The sequence below is a fragment of the Arachis hypogaea genome, chromosome 13 (assembly GCF_003086295.3).
Source record: "Arachis hypogaea cultivar Tifrunner chromosome 13, arahy.Tifrunner.gnm2.J5K5, whole genome shotgun sequence".
Lineage (NCBI taxonomy): Eukaryota > Viridiplantae > Streptophyta > Magnoliopsida > Fabales > Fabaceae > Arachis > Arachis hypogaea.
In genome coordinates, this window is record NC_092048.1 from 12375808 (window position 1) to 12401844 (window position 26037).

At 38.1% G+C, this 26037-nt stretch overlaps 1 protein-coding gene across 1 annotated transcript; it reads left to right on the top strand.

Annotated features, from left to right (window-relative positions):
• Positions 1 to 3317: 3317 nt before the first annotated feature.
• On the top strand, positions 3318 to 4524 carry LOC140177447 (uncharacterized). The gene is made up of 2 exons (XM_072210553.1): positions 3318 to 4046; positions 4105 to 4524. The coding sequence occupies exons 1-2, from the start codon at positions 3318 to 3320 to the stop codon at positions 4522 to 4524; spliced, it is 1149 nt and encodes a 382-aa protein (XP_072066654.1).
• Positions 4525 to 26037: the final 21513 nt, after the last annotated feature.

The following is a 26037-nucleotide window of genomic DNA, read 5'->3' on the forward strand; positions in this document are numbered from 1 at the left end:
AGGAAAGGCGTCCCTTCGGAGGAACGGGGATCGACAACACTAGAATAATGCAGGAGCTGCGCCACAGGGTGCAGAACCTGGAGCGGGAGCTAGCGAACAGGGAGCGCTACCAGCCCACCCCGAGGCCACCTCGTTCCCAGTCTCCTCAAAGGAGGGGGAAACCAGAGGAAGAAGCCCCCGAAGAGACCGCTCCAGGCGCACACCGACACCCCGGTCCGATCCAGAAAGCCAAGGGAAAAGTAGGGAGGTGCCGAGGAGACGGCAAGACCCCATAATCTACACTCGATCTCCAGCGAGGCATACCGAGCGAGAAGATAGCAGAGAAAGACCAAGGAGGCGGCGACACCCTGTAATCATGGAGGCAACCCCTTTTCATCACACTATTCTCGAGGTCCGACTACCGAAATATTTCGATAAGCCAACGCACATGAGATACGATGGAACCCAAGACCCTCAGGAACATCTAACAGCCTTTGAGGCCATGATGAATCTGAAAGGTGTGGGTGATGAAGTGAGATGCCGCGCCTTCCCCGTGACCTTGGCAAGACCGGCAATCTGTTGGTTCAACGCCCTCCCCCAAGGCTCCGTGACAACCTTTGCTGACATAACTCGCGCTTTTCTGGCTCAGTTTACCACGCACATTGCCAAAGCTAAGCACCCGATCAACTTGCTAGGGGTGACGTAAAGAAGTGGGGAACCGACTAGGAAATATCTGGACAGGTTCAATGATGAATGCCTGGAGATTGACGGCCTGACCGACTCGGTGGCCAGCTTGTGTCTGACAAACGGGCTGTTGAATGAAGACTTCAGAAAACACTTTACCACCAAGCCCGTGTGGACAATGCAAGAAATCCAAAATATGGCTAGAGAGTACGTAAACAAAGAGGAGGTCAGCCAAGTCGTGGCAGCCAACAAACGGCAGCCCACCTATCACCCTGCTCATCAGCCCAGTAACAGGGAAAGGCCTAAGGAGCGCTCCAAGGACGGAAGGCCAGCTAAAACCTTCAAGCCGTTCTCCCGGGTAGGGAAGTTCACTAACTACACTCCATTGATGGCCCCGATCGTCGAGGTGTACCAGCAGATAGCCGACAAAGACATCTTGTCGAAGCCTCGCCAGCTCAAGGATATAACTGGAGGGAACAAGAACCTCTACTGCGATTACCACAAGGGTTACGGCCATAAAACCCAAGATTGTTTTGACCTGAAGGACGCTCTGGAGCAGGCGATCCGAAAAGGTAAGCTAGCGGAGTTCTCTCACCTCATAAGAGAACCCAAGAGGCGAGATCGCGACCGATTTGGCGATGATAGGGGCCGCGTCGTGAAACCAAGGCAAGAGCCCAAAGAGCACAGTGAACGCGGCCTCACCATCGTGAACGTCGTAGTTGGGAGAGACGCTGCACCAAGGTCGAAGTCGGCATACAAGAAAGACACCAAAATCTTGGCCGTGTCATTGTCTAGTCCTGCGCCTTCCCCCAGGAGAGTCCCGACAATATCATTCAGACCAGAGGACCAATGGTTCCACGACGTATCGGACAACCCTCCCATGGTAATCACAGCAAGAGTGGGAACTGATTTGGTCAGGCGAATCCTCGTTGATACCGGAGCCGACTTAAACATCATGTTCGGAAATGTGTTTGACGCTCTGGGCCTCTGAGAAGCCGACCTGAAAACCCACCAGCACGGCGTGGTCGGCTTGGGGGATAAATTTATCAAGCCTGATGGAACAATTTCCCTATCGATCTCCATAGGAGGAGGTCAAGGAAAGAGGTCGTTAATGGCGGAGTTCGTTGTTCTAAAGGACTCCACGGCCTACAACCTTATCTTGGGAAGGAAACCAATCAACAAGTTTAGAGTGGTAATATGTACCAAGCTACTAATGACGAAGTTTGTGGCTGACGATGGGTCGGTGGGATCCATCAGGGGAGATCTAGAAATGGCGGTCGCGCACGACAATGCTAGCCTCTCCCTAAGGAAGAAGTTAAAGGAGGCACCCGGCGTGTTCCTAGCTGATCTGGATGCTAGGGTCGACGACAAGCCGAGACCAGAGCCTGAAGGAGACCTCGAGAAGTTCAGGGTTGGCAACTCGGAAGACAAGTTCACCTTTATGAACAGAAACCTCCCCCACAACTTGAAAGAGCCGTTGGTGGAGATGATACGAGCAAACGGCGATCTGTTCGCCTGGACCCCAACTGACATGCCGAGAATTGACCCCCAATTAATGTCACACCACCTGGTTGTGAAGGCAGAGGCCAAGCCCGTAGCACAAAGAAGAAGAAAGATGTCACAGGAGAGAGCTGACGAGGTGGCCAGGCAAACGGCCAGCTTGCTAGAAGCGGGGTTCATCCGAGAACTGGACTACTTGACCTGGCTGTCAAACGTAGTCCTGGTTAGGAAGGCCAATAGGAAGTGAAGGATGTGTGTAGACTACTCTAAACTCAACAAGGCATGCCCTAAGGACTCCTTCTCCCGCCCTAACATTGATGCTCTAGTGGACGCGGCTGCAGGGTATCAGTTTCTGAGTTGCATGGACGCATACTCTGGCTATAATCAGATACTGATGCACCGGCCAGACGAGGAAAAAACGGCGTTCATAATGCCAGGGAGTACGTACTGCTATAAGGTGATGCCGTTTGGACTAAAAAACGCAAGAGCTACTTATCAAAGACTGATGAATAAGGTTTTTAGCAGTCTTATTGGCAGGTCGGTAGAGGTGTACGTAGACGACATCCTGGTGAAGACCACCCAGTCGGAAGACCTCATCAGTGACCTAGAGACTATTTTCGCGTCCCTCCGGCGACACAACATGAGACTTAACCCTCTCAAGTGTGCCTTTGCCATGGAAGCCGGAAAGTTCCTGGGATTCATGATAACTCAGAGAGGAGTGAAAGCCAACCCTAAGAAGTGCGAAGCAATTCTGCAAATGAAGAGCCTAAGATGCGTCAAGGACATACAGAGGTTAACCGAAAGGCTTACTGCCCTATCCCGCTTCCTCGGCGCATCAGCAGCTAAGGCCCTCCCGTTCTTCAACTTGATGAAAAAAGGAATAGCGTTCGAATGGACCCCAGCATGCGAAGAGGCATTCCACCGTTTCAAAAGAATACTGTCGGCACCCCCAGTTCTCGGCAAACCCAAGGACTCTGAGACGCTGTCTGTACCTGGTTGTAACCGACGAAGCCTTGGCGGCCGTCTTGATACGGGAAGAAGGAAAGACCCAACAACCGGCATATTTTGTTAGCAAGGCACTACAAGGGGGTGGAGCTGAGATACAGTAAGTTGGAAAAATTAGCATATGCACTATTAACCTCATCCAGAAGGCTATGACAATACTTCCAAGGTCATCGCGTTGTCGTCAGGACAGATCAAGCGATACGTCAGATCTTGCAAAAACCTGGGCAATCGAGCTATCTCAATACAACCTGCAGTATGAGCCCAGACATGCGATCAAGGCCCAGGCCATGGCCGACTTCCTCGTGGAGGTCACAGGAGACCCTCACGAATCCCCGGGCACACGGTGGAAACTCCACGTTGACGGAGCCTCCAACCAAACATCTGGGGGAGGAGGGATAATTCTAGAGAGCCCGACGGGGATGGTATACGAACAATCCATCAAGTTCGAGTTTCCGATCTCCAATAACCAGGCGGAATACAAGGCCCTTATCGGCGGCCTGCTATTGTCAAAAGAAGTGTGGGTGACAAGGGTAAAGGTGAACAACGACTCTCAGGTTGTCACCTCCCAGATCAACAGAATGTATCAAGCTAAGGACCCTCTGCTACAAAAATACCTGGAAAAGGTTAAGGGTTTGAGCAAGGACTTTGAAGAGGTCGTGGTACAGCATGTCCCAAAGGAAAGGAACACACAAGCTGACCTCCTATCCAACCTGGCCAGTACAAAGCCTGGAACGGGAAACCATTCCTTGATTCAGGGCTTAGTGAAAGAGCCAACAGTCGCCTTGTGCGCGTCCCGAGCAGACATCGATCCCTCATGGATCGACCCAATCATTGACTTCTTAGAAAGCGGCGAAGGCGTTGAGAAGGGAGGCAGCCAAGTATGTAATAGTGTAAGGCCAGCTATTTAAGAGAGGACTGAATCAATCCCTGTTGAAGTGCCTACAAACCGACCAAACGGACTACGTCCTTAGGGAAGTCCACAAGGGTTGTTGCGGCCATCACATCAGGGGAAAGGCTTTGGCCCGGAAGCTCGTGAGAGCAGGGTACTTTTGGCCCTCGATGATGACAGATTCCCAAGAATTCATCAATAGATGCAAGAAGTGTCAGGAAAATGCTAACTTCCACAAGACCCCGGCATCTGAGCTTAGTCTACTAATGGCCTCCCGACTTTTTAGCCAGTGGGGGATTGACCTCCTAGGACCTTTCCCAGTTGGCCCTGGACAGGTCAAATACCTTATCGTGGCCATTGATTACTACACAAAGTGGGTTGAAGCAAAGCCACTGGCTAGTATTTCATCAGATAATTTCCGCAACTTCGTATGGAGACAGGTAATTTCCAAGTTCGGAATCTCGTAGTCCATGATATCGGACAACGGGACACAGTTTGTGGACAAGAAATTTAGGGAGTTCCTCGTGGGCCTGGGGATAAAACAGAGGTTCTCGTTAGTAGAACACCCCTAGACCAACGGCCAAGTCAAAGCCGTAAACAAAGTCATCCTCCAGGGCCTGAAAAAATGACTCGACCAGAAGAAGGGAGCGTGGGCAGACGAACTAGTGTCGGTCCTATGGTCGTATAGAACAACACCTCAATCCTCCACTAAAAAAACTCCTTTCTGACTTACCTACGGGGTGGATGCAGTGATCCCTGTAGAGATCGGGGAGCCAAGTCCACGGTTACTCCTGGGTGGAGTAGAGGAGGCCGTGGAAAAAGACTTGGTAGATGAAACCAGGGAAATGACACACTTGTCGGAAACGGCGCTGAATCAAAGAATAGCACTTCGCTACAACGCCAGAGTGCTAAGGAGGAGCTTTGAGCCAGACGACCTAGTCCTACGACGCAATGACATAGGTCTACCCACCCCCGGGGAAGGGAAGCTGGCGGCTAATTGGGAAGGCCCATACAGAGTGAAAGAAGTGGTCGGTAACGGGGCATACAAGCTGGAACGCTTAGATGGGAAGGAGGTACCCTGAACATGGAACGTGGCAAACTTGACAAGGTTCTACCCCTAGAGACCAGGGCGACCACTCGTCCCACCGATTCAGTAACACCTGTATCGCCTTGTGTTGAATTATTGTTAATCTTTAATTTTCGTCATTACTTAGTATGCTACTGTTTCACTTCATTCCATTTCTATTTCTAATTTTATTTCTATTTTGACTTGCCAATTAACCGATCTACAGCGATTACGGCTTCCCGGGACTGATCACCATGGGAGCCTGCGAAGTCGTTAACATCACGCCGCGGCTGCAAAGATAAGCCAAAATTCGAATTTTAATACAAAGCCACAAGCCGGCTTCCTCGATTATCAATGACGAGACAAAACGGTAAACAAATAAACGGTAAACAAGCCACCAATTACCAAAACGATAGACAAATTATCAACTACCAATAGCAAAACGGTAAACGAGTTGGGGAAATTACACAAGAGTTCGAAGATCCACAGATCTACATATAACCATTACACAGTTCAAAATAACATACAAGTAAAAGTACATCACTTCTTCGGGATGTCAAAAATTTGACCATCCCGGATAGTCTTGAAAGCTCCAATTGCAGAAGTGTCAAAGTCGGGATAAGCAGTTTGACTTGGGCTTTAATCGCCTCCTCGGTCCCATTGATCACCTCCGTTGCCTTCTTCATTGTGTCCTTGTTTTTCTTCTTCAGGCCGGCAACCTCTCCCTTAAGCCCGGCGACCTCATCCTTGGCGCTCTTTACCAACCACTCGGCCTCTTCAAGCTTGGCCTCCAAAGCAGTGATTTTGGCCTGGGCTGTGGCAGTTTCACCACGGGCAGTGTTGAGCTGAGACTCTAAGCTCATCTCCTGCTCCGTAAGCCGAGCTATTGCCTCATCGGAGGTCTTCAACTTCCCCTCCGAGTCAGCTAGTTTCTCCTTAAAAACCCCGACCTCCAACCTCAGGTTATCAACCTCCCGAAGCGATTGACGGTACTTCCCGTCCAACGCCCCAGCCCGAGTCAAGATAGGCTCGGTTCTCCTAGCGATAGTCGCAGCCCTTAGCATACATCGGTAGATCCATCGAGCCTGGGCGCCGAGGTCCCCACCATAGAAAAATTCCTCAGTACCGAGCATGAGCTGCGAGTCAATAAAACCCCAAGCATCAAAGTTTTTCTCCATAACAGTCAACGACTCCTCAGGACTGGAGGACGGTTTCTGCTTGCAAGGGTTATCGACTATCGCCACGTCGGGACCCCCCGGCCGACTCTATCTCAGGAGGAACTACACCACTACTACCCGGGACATCCTTTTCGACAGGACCAGTTGGTCCCAGAGGGGTGCGTGGAGCCGACTCCACCTTGAGAGTAGGTGAGGCAGGGTGCTCGGCAGAATGAGTTGCAGAGCTATCCTCGCTGTGGCCAGGGAGAAATTGGGCCATCAAGTCTTCAAGACTAGTGTGCTCGGCGGCCATGTCCACTGCAACACACAACAACTCGTTAGCTCAAAAAAAGGGGGGGAGGGTAACACTACAACCAACCGACCACTCACCTATGTAACTCCTACCCATCTCCCGATCACCCATCAAAAGATGAGGGTTGATGTTATTCTTGTTAAAAATGGCCAGCAACACATCATCAATGTTCTTGTCCCACTGGGTCAAACCCTTATAGGTTACTTTCGTGAAAGCATTGGACCCGGCCCCGAAGCTCCAATAGGTCAGAATCCGCCGTTCCCCCTCTAAGGTTAACCAGAAAGGATGGTGTCCCTTGGCAGGTCGGACTTTAAAAAACTTGTCCTTGAAACCGTGAAACAAATCTTCGAATGTCCCGAAGATTCGTCGTTCCTGAGCAGCCCAGAAGGACATAAACCCTTTTTTGTGCCTCCCTTTTTTGGAAGGGTTGGTCAAGACAAACAACTATAGAAATACCTCCACAGAGGTCGGCAGGTCCAGGTATTCGCATACTATCTCAAAACACCGGATGGCGGCCCAACTGTTCGGGTGTAGTTGTGATGGAGCCACGTCACACCGATTAAGGAGCACCATTTGAAAAGGATAGAAGGGGATGCGAACCCCCAGGACGGTGAACATCGCTTTATACATCCAAATTCAGTCGGCAATTCGGGGGTGTTAAGGTTAAGCTGGCATATACGCTCATGGTTGGCAGGGACGAACACCTCATAGCGTCCCTCCTCGTCACCACCCCTGCACAGTTAGTTGCGAAGGAGGAACTCCGTGAGCTCCTCTAGGGTTATTTGCGAAGGCGTATCCTTCACATCTGAGGTGACCCAGGCATATTTGTCAACACAGAGCCTCGGAAGGGAAAGTTGCGCCATACCTACAGTGGGGGCACCACTCAAAGTCAGACTACAAGGTCGGAAAGCCGGAAAAACCCGAACTAATACTACAAACGCAGGAAACTAACACTAAGTGCCACAACAAGCCTATCTACAGTCAAAATAAAGGCTAAATACCAGAAATCTAAATGGTAACCCCCTCTATAACCTAACTAATGGCAGCATGAAACAATACGCATTAATAGCCTAGGCACTACACAACACACAAGAAGCAGAAATAGTGGCAGTCATCCAATCTGGAAAAAGAAAAAATGTTCAGTAAGAGAAACGCGCTTACCAGAAAGATTACTTTCAAAGGAGTATTGGAAAATTTGAAGGAAGGCAATCACAGTTGGATAGGAAGCAGACCAAGACAGTGAAATCCAGAAAGCTCAAGGGGAGATGGAGGATGCAGTGCAATAATGATTTGGAAACTAAGAAGGGAAGCGCCAGGGAAAGAGAAGAAAACCAAAAGATAAAAGAGTAACTGCCATGGAGAAGCGCGAAGGTCAGGGGTAAAATGGACCTTTCCCCAAGCTTTCAAATCAGTCATAATGGCACTTAATTACGGGCGCAAAGAACGAGGCGACGAATGACAATCCTTCGAAACGATGAAACCCACTCGCGCGTAGAAGGCACTCCCCAATCACGAGCGACTGACCCAACGACGATATGGCTGAAGGAGATCAGAACGTGCCAACAACGGCGCTAGCCACCATAGCTGGCACGTTGGGGGCACTGTTCTGGTCTGACCCAGCTGGCGCAATGCCCCGACCCGGGCGTCCGACCCGACAGGCACGTAGTACCCAAACCAGGAGGCCGACCCGACACCTCCACCCCTCCAGCAAGGCACCTGACAATAGGGGTGTTCGCGGTGCGGTTTTCTTCGGTTTTGAAGGAAAAAGTCATCCGATCCGAACGCTTAACTTATGTGCGGTGCGGTTTGGATTGGATGAACTTTTTTTGGAAATCCGATCCGATCCGATCCGATTACAATCGATTTGGATCTGTGGTTTTTTAAATACAAAATAATAACTTAATTTATAAAGTTATATAACCTGTCCAACAATCCATCATAATAATAAAACACAATCTAAATAATAATAATAAAACAAAAATTTCATAAAACATTATAAACCGACATGTCCAATTGTCCAACAATCCAACATATTCAACAAGTCTTGATAAAATAATAATTCTTCAGCATCAAAACAACTAAACAAGTCTCAACAACACAAAATTAAATAACATAGCAAAGTTTTAATAAAAACATAACATAAAAAACTCCAAACTAAAAGTTGAAGCACTGATCACTAATCAGATTCATCACCAGAGTCTTCTTCATCTATTAGTTGAGGAATTGGCTCAAGTTCTACAATAAAATGTAATAAAATAAATATTAGTAATTTAAACATATTATCAAATAGTAAAGTTAATCACTATGTGAAGATTAAATAAAACATAATATTAAAGAACATTACCTTTATCAAGTTTTTCAAATTCTTCAAAATACTCCTCAAGGTCAATTGGCAATGAATTGGCTCGAAACTAATTTTGTGCACAAATCAAAGCTTCAACAGTTTTTGGAGTAAGAGAGCTCCTATATTGATTAAGCACTCTACCTCCAGTGCTAATAACAAGAATAACACAGTTTAACACAGATTAACAAGTAAAAATTAAAATTAAACAAAATCTTAAAACAACAGAACAAAACAAAATAAACAAAAGCAAGTAAAAATATACCTTGAACAGTTTAACACAAATTAACAAGTAAAAATTAAAATTAAACAAAATCTTAAAACAACAGAACAAAACAAAATAAACAAAAGCAAGTAAAAATATACCTTGAACAATTTAACACAATTTAACACAGATTAACAAGTAAAAATTAAAATTAAACAAAATCTTAAAACAACAGAACAAAACAAAATAAACAAAAGCAAGTAAAAATATACCTTGAAGAAGAGGCGGCAGCGGCGCCACCGAGGAGAGAAGGCGGCAGCAGCATCACCGAGGAGAGGAGGCGGCAGCAGCGTCACTGAGAAGAGGAGGCGACGAAGGGCATCATTCAGAAGAGGAGCGGCGGACGGCGTCGACATGTGTCAGTGAGAGTGACTAAGAGTGAGTGATGCTGTGATGGTGAGAGTGAGTGATGCTATGATGGTGAGAGTGAAGAACGAAGACTAAGAGAGTGAGAGAGGGCAGAGGGGTTTCTTTCTTTAGATTAGGGTTTCAAACATTTGGGGAAGCGGCGCTAGTGTGCTACCGTAAGAGTATTATTATTATTATTATTATTATTATTATTATTATTATTATTATTATTATTATTATTATTATTATTATTATTATTATTATTATTATATGCAGTTCGGTTCGGTTCGGTTGTGTAGAGTGGAACCGCAAACCAAACCGAACCGTAATAAAACCGATCCAAAATCCAAAAAAATCCAAAATAGAGTGGTTTAATTCGGTTTTCGGTTTGGATCGGTCTGATTTCGTAGTTTTTTTGGACCGGTTTGGATCTGAACATCCCTACCTGACAACTGGGGGGAAGGAAACTTCCTGGAAGGCGGGTCTTCTCCTGTGGGACCCGCCCTAGGTACAGAGTATATAGGGGGAGAGTCCTACCCCTCCCCGAAGTACGTCACAATTTCCTCACTTTTATTGCCATCTGTACGGATTCTAACTTGAGCGTCGGAATCCTTTTTGCAGGTGACTCCCCCTCTCCAACACCATAACTCGAGAAGTCGTGATATTCCAGCCTTCCACTTTTCAACACGAACTCAAGAGGTCCGTCCATTTGTCAACAACTAGGTCCAATTTCCCTCATCTCTCTTACCCATTTCGTTCACCCAACCCGTTCGTTACCCAACGAAACAAACAATTTTGACACAAATATTATATTTTTATTTAAATTAGAATCATTCAATTATTAATTAAACGCTTTTTTAATTAAAAATATAACGTAGATTAGCACGTCAAAACCAACTATGCCAAAGGTCAACAAAATCAACTGAATAAATGTAAGTTGAATTTTCTCTATTTTTATTGTTAACAATATCATTCAAAACAAATAAGTCATTATTTTGATAATTTTTTTAACCATATATTATTATTATTATTATTATTATTATTATTATTATTATTATTATTATTATTATTATTAAAAGTTACTTTGATTTTTGGGATCCTTGCATGAAGATGAACACAACTGTATTATCAATTTGTCATGAAATTAGAATTGGGAATGGATAGTGTAAGTGTAAGGTAAAATTTATATTCTATTTTAATTCTACTTTAATGTTTAAATTCTCTTTAAAACTTAATTCTATTCTATTTTGACATGTTGAAAATTTATCAACACTAACCTTACACATTCTAAAATTTCAGGTTCGACTATATCTGACTTGATCCACAATAAATTATTATTTTTTTCAATTAAACATATTATTTAATCATTTTATAATTTATAAACATACTAATAAAATAGAAAGGAAAAACAATTATTTGTACCCATAAACTTTACGAACGTTCACAAAAGTACCTATTAAAGAATAAAACTAACGTTGTATCCATCAAAGATGGATTCCGTACGACAAAAGTAGCCAAATCCTAAATTTATGTTGACTTTTTAATAAAATTCCAGAATTATCCCCACCATTATCTTCAACCCCTCCTCTCTTCTTTCCCAAATCTCAAATACTTCAATTGCCTAAAAACCCTAATCCCAATACCTAAAAACCCCAAATTATCATTTTCCTAACTCTAATCTCAATACCCATTTCAACAAATTTCAACCATCTCTTTATTCTTTTCATCAATTTTACCATCTCTTTCACCAACACGTGTTGATGGTGTATTGAGTTTGTGCTTCTACCATTGCCGCTGGCGGAGCCTTCTCTTCCTCATGCTATAACTTCTAGCTGAGAGCAGTTTTGGAAGAGGTAGTCTCCCGATGAGTTGGCACCGTAATCATGATGATGATCGGCGAAGGAGTGTCCACCGAGGAAGTTCTCCAGCTTGGGTTGTTGGTGATGATGGTGGTAGTTGTTGTCGACATTGTTATTGTTGTTGCATGAAGTTTCCAATAGCAGGTTTTGGTTGATGTAGTTATTCTCCTTCCAATCTATGATAATAAAGGAAAATTAAAAAAAAAAGAGTAATTTGTAATAATAATAGAGAAATTAAAAGAGAAAAGAAATTATTAAACCTTGATGAGTAGAAAGGTGATGATGATTGTTGAAGGGTTCTTGATAGATGGGAAACGGAGGAAGGTTGAGAGTAGTAGCGACATGAGTGGAAGGAGTGAGATCGAAGCAATTTCCATCATCAGCAGAGTTACATCATCTTGTGCAGTGGAATTGAATAGCCCAAAACGAGTTTGATGATGATGAGTAGTAGTAGTGTGTTGTTCTTGAGGGGAGAGAGAGAAATCCAGCAAGTTCATTAAAACCATAGAAGAAGAAAGGTTAAATTATTGAATAAAGAGAGGGTTGAAATTTGTTGAAAGGGGTATTGAGATTAGGGTTAGGAAAATGATAATTTTGGATTTTTAGGTATTGAGATTAGGGTTTTTAGGTAATGGAGGTGTTTGAGATTTGGGAAAGAAGAGAGGAGAGGTTGAAGATAATGGTGGGGATAATTCTGGAATTTTATTAAAAAGTCAACATAAATTTAGGATTTGGGTACTTTTGTCGTACGGAATCCATCTTTGATGGATACAACGTTAGTTTTCTTCTTTAATGGGTACTTTTGTCAGTGTTCGTAAAGTTCATGAGTACAAATGGTTATTTTTCCAAATAGAAAATACAAAATTAAGCTCATATTAAAATTAAAAGTAACAAAATCATAATAAAATTCATGTTAAAATTAAATTACAAAAGTGAGAAGATGTAAGTTTGATCTCTATTAACTTCATTGTATATGTATAATAATTTTTAATTACATATTATAATATATCATGTCCGCACTCACTCTACTTCGTTCTCAAACCAACTACGACTACTAATTAAGTTGTCAACTCTACTTGAACAGATTAGATTGAATACTCACACATAAAATTAGTATTGCCCGTCTTATATGAAACCAATCACTTCATCATCACTCAATTTCCTGTGTCATCTTCAGCATCAATCAATTGAGTTTACCTGCTTTCCAAATTTTTCTTGTTTTATTTGTGCAAATGGTGTTGGATAATTTATGTATATAAAATATCAACAATGTTAGGGAATTAAGAGGGTATCAGCCAAAAATCAGTCAAATGTCTCTGGGTGAATCTAAAACTTCTATATAGATGGTGCTTATGCTAGGTATTAGGATGTTTCTTTTCTTTGTAAATTGGATGGTTCTGAATCTATTTTTTTATTTATCATATTTTAGGCATTTGGAGAGGGAAAGAAGGTGAAGAGACGGAAGCTAATTGAATCAGTTTTCGTGATTCACGTTGCAATGATATTGAACGTATCTCCTCCTAATTTGAATGTGGTGAAACATTTAATAACCAATATTTTAAATCATAAATAAATAAGTTAATATATATGGATGTTTCTTCTGCTAAGTATTAGAATGTTTCTTTTTCATACTAAATGGATGTTTTTTTATATTTTTTTGAATATTTTTGTATTGCAAATGTGAATATCTTTATTTTTTAAGAATTTCATAGTTTTTTAAGAATTCCTCTCCTTCGTTCTTTCCTTTCCAAAGTTTGATGAAAGCTTCTCCTCCGAATTCGAATCCAAACCCGAGTTTCTTGACTTGGAACGAACAATGGCTGTTCCTGGTTGTGATTATGCTTCTTTCAAGGTGAAGGACCTTCCAAATCTGATTCTGTTTCGTCGATAAGGTGAAATCTATACACTATTTCTCAGTCTGTGCCAGAAAGCCTCTTTGGTTGATGGTATCATAGTGAATACCTTCAATGATTTGGAACCAGAGGCCATGAGAGCTTTACACAACGATTCTTATCCTTTTCGTTCTATTTTTTTCGGTTGGATCCATCGTTGCTCAACCCAACCAAAACCAAAATGAGAAGATTCATGAATGTGTTGCATGGTTGAACCATCAGCCATCAAAATCTGTGTTGTATATATGTTTCGGGAGTGGTGGAACACTCTCTCAAGAGCAAGTGAATGAGATAGCATTTGGATTGGAATTGAATGGACACAAATTCTTGTGGAGGTTCTTAGAGGTGGGTAGGTTAATGTGAAAGAGAAGAGGAAGGTTTTTATAAGCTTTAATTAGGTTTACTTAATTACACAAAAATAACTCTCTGCATACTAAAACGAATTACATGTAAATTTTAAATTCCTTTAATAGGTCCAAATTCGAAGCCAATGAGTAATAGTTCAAATGGCATATTCTTCTAATACTCAACTAAGAAGCTGCAAGTTCGAGTCTCCTATCTTTTTCGTAAAAAAAAAAAAAAAAAAAAAAAAAAAAAAAAAATCCAAATTCGAAATAGGACATACGTTCAATATATGATACCAGTGGTGTTTCTCTCATTTAAATGTTCCCTTTCAGTGTGCTATGTTTTTGTCTAACTGAAATGAAAACCTCTATTAGCCTGTGTTGACCATGCATGACCATTTCTTCAGCTTGTCATCCAAAAAAAAAATGTTTTGCCTTTACTTATTAGCTTACCACATGCATGCACTGATCACTCTCCACATTTAATCACATGAATCTTTAAAAAGGTAGCACAGTTTAATGTATCTCACCTCATGCGATGTTCAACAAAAGGTGGTTTTACAATTTATCTTAATGCAACTATGATTGATTGATTCTACGAATTAAACAAATAACTTTAAAGGTCAAATGCATTCTTTATTCCTAAAAAAATATTTGCAATCATTTTCCAAATTGTTTTACCACTGCTGCTGCCGTATGCAAGGGCTGATGAAGCTGGAGTCAAGTTCCTAAGATCTATTGTTGTTTCATTTTTGTTGTTCTTGGGCCGTTAAGCCCGTTTCCCATTTAAAAAAAAAAAGGAGCATAGCATCAATTAACAGTCTAAACAGAGAATGTAATTTGCTAGTCACAATACTAAATTCAAGTATCTTCTTCAGCAAAGGTTATTTCTACTAAATGGGATCAACTACATAGATTAAAGATGTTATTGTATCGTGTTTAACAATTTTGTTTTACGTCGGTTGTCGCAAGTCTAACACAACCTAGCATGATTTTAAGCGGATAAGTGAGCTGACCACTTGACCGATCCAAGTTGATTCAACCTCTAGTTATTTAAATTTAATGAAATGCCTTCATAATTCGTATACATTGATTTTGTATGTTCAGATCCACAAAAGGGTACGCGGATATTAGACAAGTGTGGTGCACGTGATAAATCATTGCAACGGATATCTCATAACATGGTGGAAATCCTGAAAGGATATCAATAATCTCCATGACTATAAAACAAACTCTTCCCCTGTCAAGATTATAATCCCTTGAATTTGTTACATATCTAGAAAATTGACTTGTGGCGATAAACATTCAACATTCACTAATAATTTTTAATTTAAGCTTAATATTGTAATTTGTAAATCTTTTATCTTTTTTTCGGTGGTTTAAGCTTAATATTGCAAAACTTAGAATAACAAAAGAGCTTGTTCAAACCCTGATTTTGTAAATAAATAATATGGTCACATGCATAATTGTTAAAATCGGATTAGATTGATTACTTTGACCGAAAAATCAGTGAATCAGATATTAAATTAGTCTGATCTAATATTTCAACTGTTAAAAAAAATTGGTGAAAATTGAATTAAATTAGTCAAAATCGATGTGAATGGAGTTAAATTGTAAGTCAACCTGCGCGCTGCGCGTACAGATTGTTAAAATTAACAAAAAAAACTCTTCTTTAGATCTTTTTGTATGTGCAGCATCTGTCTATCACTAGAACAAACTACATTTCATTACATTTAGTTTTTTTAAATAATGAATTAAATTATACTTTTAAAAATTATATTTATTAATTATAATTTAAACGGTTTAATGAGTAACTAACTAGTTGAACTAATAAACAAAAAAATGGGCTAATTACCTGCTTTAAGATATGGCTTGCCAATTATATATGTATTGTTTAATTATTTATTATAGTAATTATTAGTAAACTAGTCCCTCTGATTTGGGACTAAAGAAATATATAGTATAGTTCAAAAAACTTCGTGTGAATCAAAACTACTTTTTTTCTTAAATTCAAAATCAGATATAAGTCTTTTAGTTGTGTATAATTTTTTTGTTTTTGTTTCGTGAATTTAAGAAAGTCCGAAATAAGACAGAGAAAGTAAAGGAAATGATACAACCATATATTCTGTTTTAACTTTTAAACACAATGGAGTCTAATCAAATTCTTGTACAAATTCCAAATAAAATGGAACTTAAATTAAGTTCCTATATGCCAATATAGAGAGATTTAAACCTAGCTCTCTTTAGAACCCCCAAACTAAAGAACTCTAACCTAAGTTTACAAACCAAAACCTAAGCAAAACATAAACAAACTAATTCATTGTTTTTTCTTCTTAGTCTCTCTTGGTTTTTATCTTGTGACTTTTTCCTGAAATTCTCAACAATTCTGAAATTAGATTTGTTGTCCTTTAATTTCCTGTTGTTGCTACTAGTTCCAAAATCAATTCTTGTTTCTCTTGATTTGTACAAAGTGTGTTATCTTGATTCCTTCGTTCTCCTTGACAAGTGATAGATTTGAAATGTTATCATTTTTCTATTCTTTCTCATTAAGCTACAAATGATGGAATCATGTCCCTTGATCAGTAGTTAACATCCCCACATCGGCATGATATTTAACCAAAAAGTTAAAGGTCAATATAATATCTAAAAGTTCATACCGATAAACATAAGTTTTTGAAAAGTTTAAAAATGTAATAATAAAAAAATTTCAGATGTAGTTATTTTTATATAAAATTAATAGCTAAAATTATTAAATGATTTGACAAATTTAACTATATTATTATTTAATAATTTTCAACTATCAATTTTTTTTTGAAGACAATTACATGTGATATTTTACCATAAAAATGTATCTTTTTATAAATAATAAACAAATTTTGTATTTTGAAAATGACTTATACATTTGATTCGATTTTTTTAGAAATAATGTATAAGTATTTATAAGATATATGCAAAAAATTGAAATAAGATTTAATCACTAAACTCTTTTTTTATTTAAATTAATAATAAAAGACTCTTTGGCATAAATTTATCAAATTTTAAATAGAAAAATATATTATTTTCTAATTACGTTTGTGAAAAATTATATCACAATCTTTTTTTAAAGCCTTTTAAAACATATATCAAATATCTTATTTTTTTTCACATTATTAATATTTCAGGATTTACTGTTGTTTATATCTTCTAAGATTATGAATTTCAAAGTTCTTTTTAATAGTTTATCTAACCGAAATAACAAAATCAATCGGTAAATAGACCAAATTTCTATACTTGAACTTTTTGTCATATTTGATACATGGGCTATATTACATATCTAAGTATTTTTTCGTCTAAGTTTCATTTAAGTAGGTTCAACACCAACAAATAAAAACCACAGTCATTAAAAGAGCGTCACTACACGTGTTTTATCTTCTTCTTCTTTCAAATACACACATACGTCATCTTCTTCTTTCAAATTTACATATACCTCCTCCTCCTCCTCCTCCTCTTCTTCTTCTTCTCCTCTTTTATTATCGTCATCACCAACAACACCAATATTTTGCTAATAGATTATTTTTTCAATCGAATTGAATGGAATGCAATTACTAAATTGAATTGAATTGAATGGACGCAAGTGTTCTGAATCTGAATTGAATTGAATTGAATTCAATTGATAATCTCTAAATTGTAGACAGATGTGTTTCGAATTTGATTTTATATAATGGATTATATTTCGTTCATTCAGTACTATACAATTGTTTCACCATGAGTACGTGTTCGGTTCATTATGCAAAAAGCTATTTGAATTCGATTTTATATAATGGATTATGTTTCTTTCATTCAATATTATTCAATTGTTTCACCATGATTACGTGTTCGGTTCATTATGCAGAAAGCTGTTTGAATTTGATTTTATATAATAGATTATGTTTCGTTCATTCAGTACTATACAATAGTTTCACCATGAGTACATGTTCGGTTCATTATGAAGAAAGTTGTTTGAATTTGATTTTATATAATGGATTATGTTTCGTTCATTCAGTACTTTACAATTGTTTCACCATGAGTACGTGTTCGGTTCATTATGCAGAAAGCAATTTGAATTTGATTTTATATAATGGATTATGTTTCGTTCATTCAGTACTATACAATTGTTTCACCATGAGTACGTGTTCGGTTCATTATGTAGAAAGCTGTTCAAATTTGAATTTATATAATAGATAATGTTCCATTCATTTAGTACTATACAATTGTTTTATCATAATAACATGTTCGGTTCATTTCTGTTCTGCACAATTTAAAACTCTTCCTCCTCACCTTCTACTGCTTCTTCACCAGGGAGAGAATGAGGAAAAGACAAAAAAAATATAGCAGCAACAACAACAAAAGAATGACGATAAGGAGAAAACATGTGAAGAAGAATGAACGCGAAAAAAGGAGGAGGAGAATGAGGAGGAAGAGGAATGCGAAAGAAGAAGGCGAAGAAGAAGAAGACGCTCCGTGCGTAAACTGGCGTGGAAAGAAGCGCGGGAGAAGAAGAAGAAGAAGAAGAAGAAGAAGAACAAGTTTAACATTTTTTAATAATCCAACACTCATGTTTATGATCACAATTAAGCTAATATAAATTCTAAACACAATAATATAATAACTTGAATTCATTACTCAGTTCCAAATGTGCTTTTTAATTAATTTTTTTATAACCCAACAAATGAGTCCCATATAAGATTTCTATCATTTAATTTCAGGTTAATAGTCAAATTCGTTATTGAAATATCACTCATTTTTTAAATTATTTCACAAATAAATTTTTTAATCATATTAGTTCTTAAAATATAAAACATAACACGTTAACCAATCATTTTGTGACACGTAGCATTAACCTACGATGTCATTATGCCACGTGGTACTTAACGTGACATGTCATCATCTAACTGACGGAAAGATCAATTTGATTTACGTTTTATCTTTCAAGGACTAATATAACAAAAAAAATAATTTGAGGACTAATTTTAAAAATGAGTGATCTTTCAAGAACGAATTTGACTATTAACCCTTTAATTTCATGTTTGTTGTTAGGATTACATCTCTAAAGTTGTTTTTGAGATTTATATTGTACATTAATTTAGTTTCTAAAATTTTAATTATACTATTATTGTCTCTAAGATTGATTTTCGGATATTAAAGTGGTCCATCAACTCTTTTTTTTATCGTGGCTTTGCAAATAAAATAATGAACTGACACTCTAATACGACGTTAGATACTAGTAAACCAATGTCGTATATTTTTTGTGTTTAATGAAAACGGATGTGATGTCATTTAGATATTTACATATATCAAAACGATGTCACATCTATTTTTATTAGACGAATAGAAAAGCAATATTATTTTATTAGTATTTAGTGTAATATTACATTACAAGAGATGCGCTACTTACCGGCGGTTTTTTTTATGATTGGCGGTGATTTTAAACCTCCGCAAAATCAAAAGCCGGCGGCTTACTAAACTGCCCTAGTTATGGGCGCGGGGATTATCCAGCAACCGTTGGTATAACCGCCGCTGAATCAATATTTTGTGGCCACGAATTTAGTGGCGGTTTTAAACCGCCACGATATATGAGTATTAGGATTTAGATGATTTTTACCGGCGGTTACAAACCGCCGCAATGTTCTTACGCTTTTTAATTTAGGACTGGTTGCGGCGGTTATAAAGCCACCGCTAATTTCAATACAAATTTAAAAAAAATTGGATTTTCCTTTTAAAAAATGCTGATTTTTTTTGTTTAATTTTAAAGATATATTTTTTAATAATATGAATCTTAATTTTTTCATCCATTAAATCTAAACTTGTGGCAAAAACAACAAAATTAACTGAAAAATAAAATAATATATTTATAAAAATATTAATATAGTAAATCTCTTGCTAAGAACTAATGAAGTAAAACCGCAAGCATAAGCCATGTGAAGCATGCTTAGTTACCCTCAATCAGATGCATCACACAGGCTTTATATATACCCTCCCATACTTTTATAACACATTATGAATCTAAATATGAACTAGGTGAGGTACTAATGATGCATGTATGTTACTTTTGTTAATTATATTTCTATCTCACTCCCAGGTACAACTAATAGCCAAGAACATTGTTCTTATTGGATACAATATGTAAATTTCCTATGTACAATGATGGAAACATAGGAAAAATGAAAGAAAACAGAAAATTTAAAGCTCAGAACTAAGACAAAATTACACACATATTACAATATTCGTGTGTTTTATGCTGTAGCCAAATAAGAAATGCAAACTTCATGTGGTAATAGAGCGAAAAGCAACCCCATCTCCTTGTTCTCTACACAAAACACACAATTGTTACTTTCCTTTCAACTTTAAGGTATAGCATAAATTTACCTTGCTCAAAAAAGTAATGAAAGCTAGAGACCATCAATTTTCTTTCTTGAAATACTTAAGCATCAATTTGACAAAATGACAACACAAGATATAATTAAACAGATTGAGAAGATATTTTCTTTCAAAAGTTACTATTTTTATTTTAACGTATTATAAAAGAAGTAAAAACAATTCGAGAAATGAAAATCGAATTGTATTGCTTGTCATATCAGATGCCAAGTTTTTTATTACACTCACGGATAAATAAGAGATGATAAAATCACTATCTAATGAAATGAATATCCTGGGTTGACAAAACCAAACACACAAGAAGCAAGATAAACGACACTGAAATTTTGAGAAATGAGCAAAGCATATACATTCTCCCTGGGAAACTTTTATCAGCAGTCTAAGCATTGCAGTGAAATGAAAAGTTGAAAACAATAACCCAACCTACCAACATTTGGAGTATCTGAAAGGCAAAGACTTGGATTTTTCCCTAGTTGTTGAAACCCATAAGCGACTGCCATGTACATTAAAGCCCTTGCGATATCCCCTCTAACCTTAGGTTAATTAGTCTAACTTTAGATGTATATCCAAAACAAAATTTGAATAAATATGTCCATATGAACTGACATCACAGGCTCACAGCTAATTGGAAAACAGACTGATTTAAGTACTTAATTCCCACCATATACCTATATGATCATCTTTTAACATCTGATGTTAGCTCCCCAGGTACCATTCGAATTACCGATGAACATCATTAGAACTATTTTAATAGAAATCCAATGTGTCCAACTAAAATGGCTAAGCTCAGGTGCTATAATTCTGAAGTGACAAGAGTATAGTGACATACGGGATATGACTGTACTGCCAAGCCATATCTCTTTTCAATTCATTGCAGGATTAGAAATTAGCTACAATTGGCTTGAAAAATACATAAAAGATTACCCTTGCAGGCAGTGCCCACCTCTGCTTGTCTGTTTCAGTGTCCAATGGAGCTTCTTTGTTTGCTGGACTCAAACATTTGTTTGAGCTAGTCATGCATTCACCATAATACTTATTTTCCCTTGATGAATTGACTGCAAGAAACTTGTAATATAAAATGAAATGGCAATATTGATTTTTTAAAATATCGAGCAGTGAATTTTCTTACCATTGACATCACAAGGACGAATATTGTGTAAATCAGTCAAAGCAGGACCTGCCATCAATCCATAAGAACGAGGCTATAAATGCTCCCCTGTAAAAGCTTTAATGTCAATGAGTGGATTGATCCCCCTCCCCCAAAAAAATACTCAACCAATAAATAAATAAATAAATCTTCTCGAGCACAAAAATTGCTAGCTATAAGGGCGCTTGATCAAAATGCATGTATATTTACCCTATGGTATTATCAAGAGAGAATAAGATAAGCTACAGAAAGCACTAAAGAGTGAAAAGACATTATTAAATGAAATTACAAAATGTTAAAATATAAAAGCAAAATAATCAAAGCAAGATAGAAATTCTCAATGTAATTGGTTCGAGGCATTAGGAAAGCATTAATTGTGGAAGATCACAAGAAGAAAACATTGGAAGCAAATAACAAAAAAACATAGAACTAGCTACTTTAACAATATTAGCCCATCAAAAAACTATATGGAAAATGAAAAATTTTCAACAATTATATGAAAAAATTTAGAAGCTGCTTATAACTTGATAATATATCACGATTGTTACAATGGAGTAGATAATGACATATAATCAAATATTGAAGAAAAAGAAAATTCAATTACCAAAGAAGCTAGTCAGAATCTTCGTCTTCATCAGAAGCAGGAATTCTTTGGAAGCGGACATATGGCCTAAAATTTAGATGTACACTTTTGTCTGGCACCATTGTTCTCTTCTGCTTAAGTGAAAAACCACATTCAGAAACTGAATCATACAAGATCCCCATGGCCATTTGCTTTCTATTGTTAGCATTTTTCTCCATAAACCTGCAAAAGAAAAAATATGTTGATTGAAAATTAACTAGCCAACAATCAATTCCAATACTTACTTTCCACAAGATGATCTAATCGATACCAATATAAAAGCACAAAAACATGCAAGTTGCCCACTATTATGATCAGCTAGGGTAGCCCCTAGAATATTATTTAATAAGCAACATATTTGATTGATATTCCCATGCCAAAACATCAATTAGCTTTCCCGTCACTGTATGAATAGATTTCATGAATAATGCAAAACAAAAAACAATAAATAAATTGAGATAAATCCAAATAAAGAAAATATTGAGAAACAATTTTCCATTCCTCTTAAGATGGCATGTGTGCTTATTTATTGCTTTTGATGTCTTACTAAGTATTAAATTTGCAGGATGAATTAGCCAACGGTCATCTTGCATATTATCTGAGTCATAACAAATAACTAATATTAATTTATTCAGCAAAAGAAAAAAATAGAGTAATTACCCAAATCAGTCCCCGAGGATTTTAAAAACGGACATTTTAGTCCCCAAAGAAAATTAATACACAGATTAATTCTTTAAGATTTGTTCCGGCGGACAAATTAATCCTCAGTCCAGTTTTCGGCGTGACTCATCAAGGGAGACTGCTGAGTTGGCACGTTCAGACGCACACGTGGCACTTAAGTGTCCACGTGTGCGAAAATGACAAAATAGTCCCTGCACATTGGTGAAGAATGACGTCGTTTTGATGTTCTCTCCCAAACCTCTCGTTGCAAATAAATTTGAAATTCTTCATTGCTGAAACTGTGTAATCATAAGCTCCATTGTAAACCCTATTTCAGCTGCAATGGCGATAAGCAAAGGAAGCACTTCTTCATGGAGCCGCCGAGGAGGAAGACATAGTGGATCTAATGGTAATAGTCTCAAACACGCTGAAAACAGCAAAGTAGAAAAAGTTGAATTTTCGAAAGGGCAACACCCAAAATGCCTGTGCGATTTGTATGCAATAATCTCCATTTCAAGGACTCCAGAGAATCCGATTAGACTTTTTTTTTGGATGCCCACTATATAAGGTAATCAATTTTAGGGATTCTACTAATTTATCTTGTACTATGAATGGTAATGAATAATGTCGTTGTGTGATAAATAGGAAAAACTACCGCATTGCAAGTTCTTTGCATGGGTTGATCAATTATTTGACATCAATTTGGATTATGATTGTTTGGAGGATGTTGCAATGGATGGTTGTGAGACTGCTGGTCATGTTTCACATATGTTTGCTGCTAACATTGCTGGTTTGGAGCATAAAGTGATGGAATTGCAAAGTAGAGTTGACATGTTAGAAATTCATCAAAATGTAGTCCCAGAAATTGAGTGGAAGACGAGATGTTTTAATGTAGTGTTTGTTATTATCATGTGTGCATTGTTGGTTTTGGTCATGGGAGTTGGAATTGCTTCTTTGTAACTGGTATATAAGCATTGATTCAGTTCAAGGTGTGAATCACATTTGCATTCTATTTTCTTTGTGAATTGAATCAAAGTTAGATAAAACAAAATATTTACAACATATTAGTGTTTATAGGTCTAACAAAAAATTAAAAGTATGACCATTATAAAATCATTACAAAATCATAAGTATCTAAAATATTATTCAAACATAATTACTTGAACAAATATGTCCTTTGTAGAAGCTGAAAACTAATTTTTAGCATTCTATCAATTCCCTTCTTTGGTTCACAAACAAGACTTATTTAACTTTATTATGCTTTTTGGTAAAAGCTCCCCTGCCAACACGTCACAATCATCTTTCTCAGAGTATTTAATAGTTTCTTATACTAGAATAATCACAAAAGTGGGGTGGTATGTTATTTGGCAAATAAAAAACATAATACCAAAGCAATTAGTAAATAACATAAGTGGTGTTTTCATAGATTTGTTTCCTGGATTTAGTTTATAAATTCATATACACATTTGATGTGATATATCAAACTCTGAAGATACTTGAAGAAAAATTAACAATAAAACAGCAGCAATACTTGCAATACCAAATATGTTGCTCTAACAACTTTAAAACATAATAGCTACTTAAACCAGCAAAGACAACATTCATGCATACACCAGTCTAAACATGATTCAAAAACAAAAGAGAGTTTTGTCCGAAACAATCTCTCATCTAATGGAGCATTAACAGTATTTCAAGTTTCTTCATAACCAAAAAAAGATTAAACTAAGACATCAAAATAGCCAAATCATTTGTCCTTAGTTTGCAGTTTTTCATCACTTCTTTCTCGGATGCTTGAAACCAGGATTTGGGATAAACTGGAACATCCTCGATGCAGTCCCCTCACTTGCAGCTGTAACAGTTTCTGCTGAGACTCCATGAGTGGTTCCAGGTGGTGGAATAGGAGGGGGTGTGCTAGAATGGATTGTTGCAGGATGATGAGGCCTAATGATAGGTTGCTTGGCCCTTATACTTGGTAGATTAGATGCTCCATAGTTACTTGCAACTTGACACAATGTATTTGAGACAGTGTTCTACAAGGATTAAACAAAGTAATGTTAGCATAACTATCGGACTAGCAGCACAATGTGAATACTTAGTAATCCTTTCACTCACAACATTAGTCACGAAATCAGGTGAATTTGTTGCTGCCTGAGTCGGAAGGGAATGCTCAACCACAGTCTAAAACAGGAAAAAAAATACATACATAAAATAGTCCTTCAACTATTTTAAAAATTCACAATATAGTCCCCCATAGATTTTTAAAATACCCAGTGTAGTCCCTATTGAGTATTACTAAATCCTATTTAGTCCCTTCAAGAGATATGCAACAATATGCTTGGTCGTGGTTACTACCTGCACTTGAGGTGCTGACTGAGAGATATGGATCTCTTCTGCTGGTTGGGTTGGGGTTCCAGAATTTGCTCCAACTTTTGTTGTTCTTTTGTTCGGATTAGTTGGTTTTCTAATTGTTGCTGCTGGAGGACCTTTGCAAGTCTTGAAATTGTGACCAGTCTCTCCGCACTTGCTACACGTAACTCGAAATGTTTTCGTAACCTTATTGTTATCGGTTCTACTAGTTTCTTTCTCAGATTGATCTTTTCTCCTCCTCTTTATTAGTCGACCTACTGGCCTCTTTAGCTTTGGAGGAATTGGATTCAGGTAATTTATTTTCTCCCAATACTCCTCAGAGTTAACAGGCTGGATGCAGTGTTGGTATGTTGCTAAAGCTGCTCCAATCTTCAAAAGTGGATGTCCATATGTTTCAGGTCTATCACCCCTTCTAGCTATGGCAACAAGTGCATGAACGCGCGGAAGACCTACAAAGGACAAACTTTTAGCAACTAAAACACAACAATTTCGTAAATGAAAATAAATTGACAATATAGTACCAGTTAATTGCCAGGCATTACAGGTACATTTGTTCAGAGATAGATTAACAGACAGCTTCTTAGATCCCTGTTGGATCTCAAATATTCTCCTCTCATCGTCGCCAACCCAAACTGGCTGCCAATATCTAACATCCTTCATAATGTCGTCAAGCCTTTTTTGTTGAGTAGGAGCCACTTCGGTGCCCACGTAGGTCTCTAAAACTTGTTTATATTTCGTCATTCTCCTCATAATATAGCACCGAAGCTCCTCACACATAGTCAAAATGAGTTTGGATCGATAGTTAACTATTTTTTCATTCCAAACCTCGCACATATTGTTGGTGAGGTTGTCACACTTGGGCCCGTGACTGAAGTGAGCTTTGGTCCAACAAGCTGGGTCAAACTTTGCAAGGTAGCTCCATGCATCTTCATTAATCCTTTTCAATTTCATCATACTTGCTTGGAACTCGGCATCAGTGATGCATTTAGCACATTCCCATACAACATTCTTAACTCTCTTGTCCTTGTATCAGTTTGTGAAGTTTTTCCATATATGCCTGACACAGTTCCGATGATGTGCGTGAGGCATCACCTCCTTTAACGCAGGCAATAGACCCTATCTCAGACCATCAAAGAAAAAAAACACAATTAACGGCAACTCAGATAAACTATTAAAACTAACCAGCAATTAAACTATAAAAAACTA

Excerpts from the sequence above, each read along its gene's own strand:
- LOC140177447 (XM_072210553.1), top strand. The coding sequence starts at position 3,318 with ATGACAATACTTCCAAGGTCATCGCGTTGTCGTCAGGACAGATCAAGC. Across the intron at positions 4,047-4,104 it reads TTGAGAAGGGAGGCAGCCAA|TGCCTACAAACCGACCAAAC; the intron begins GTATGTAATAGT and ends TCCCTGTTGAAG.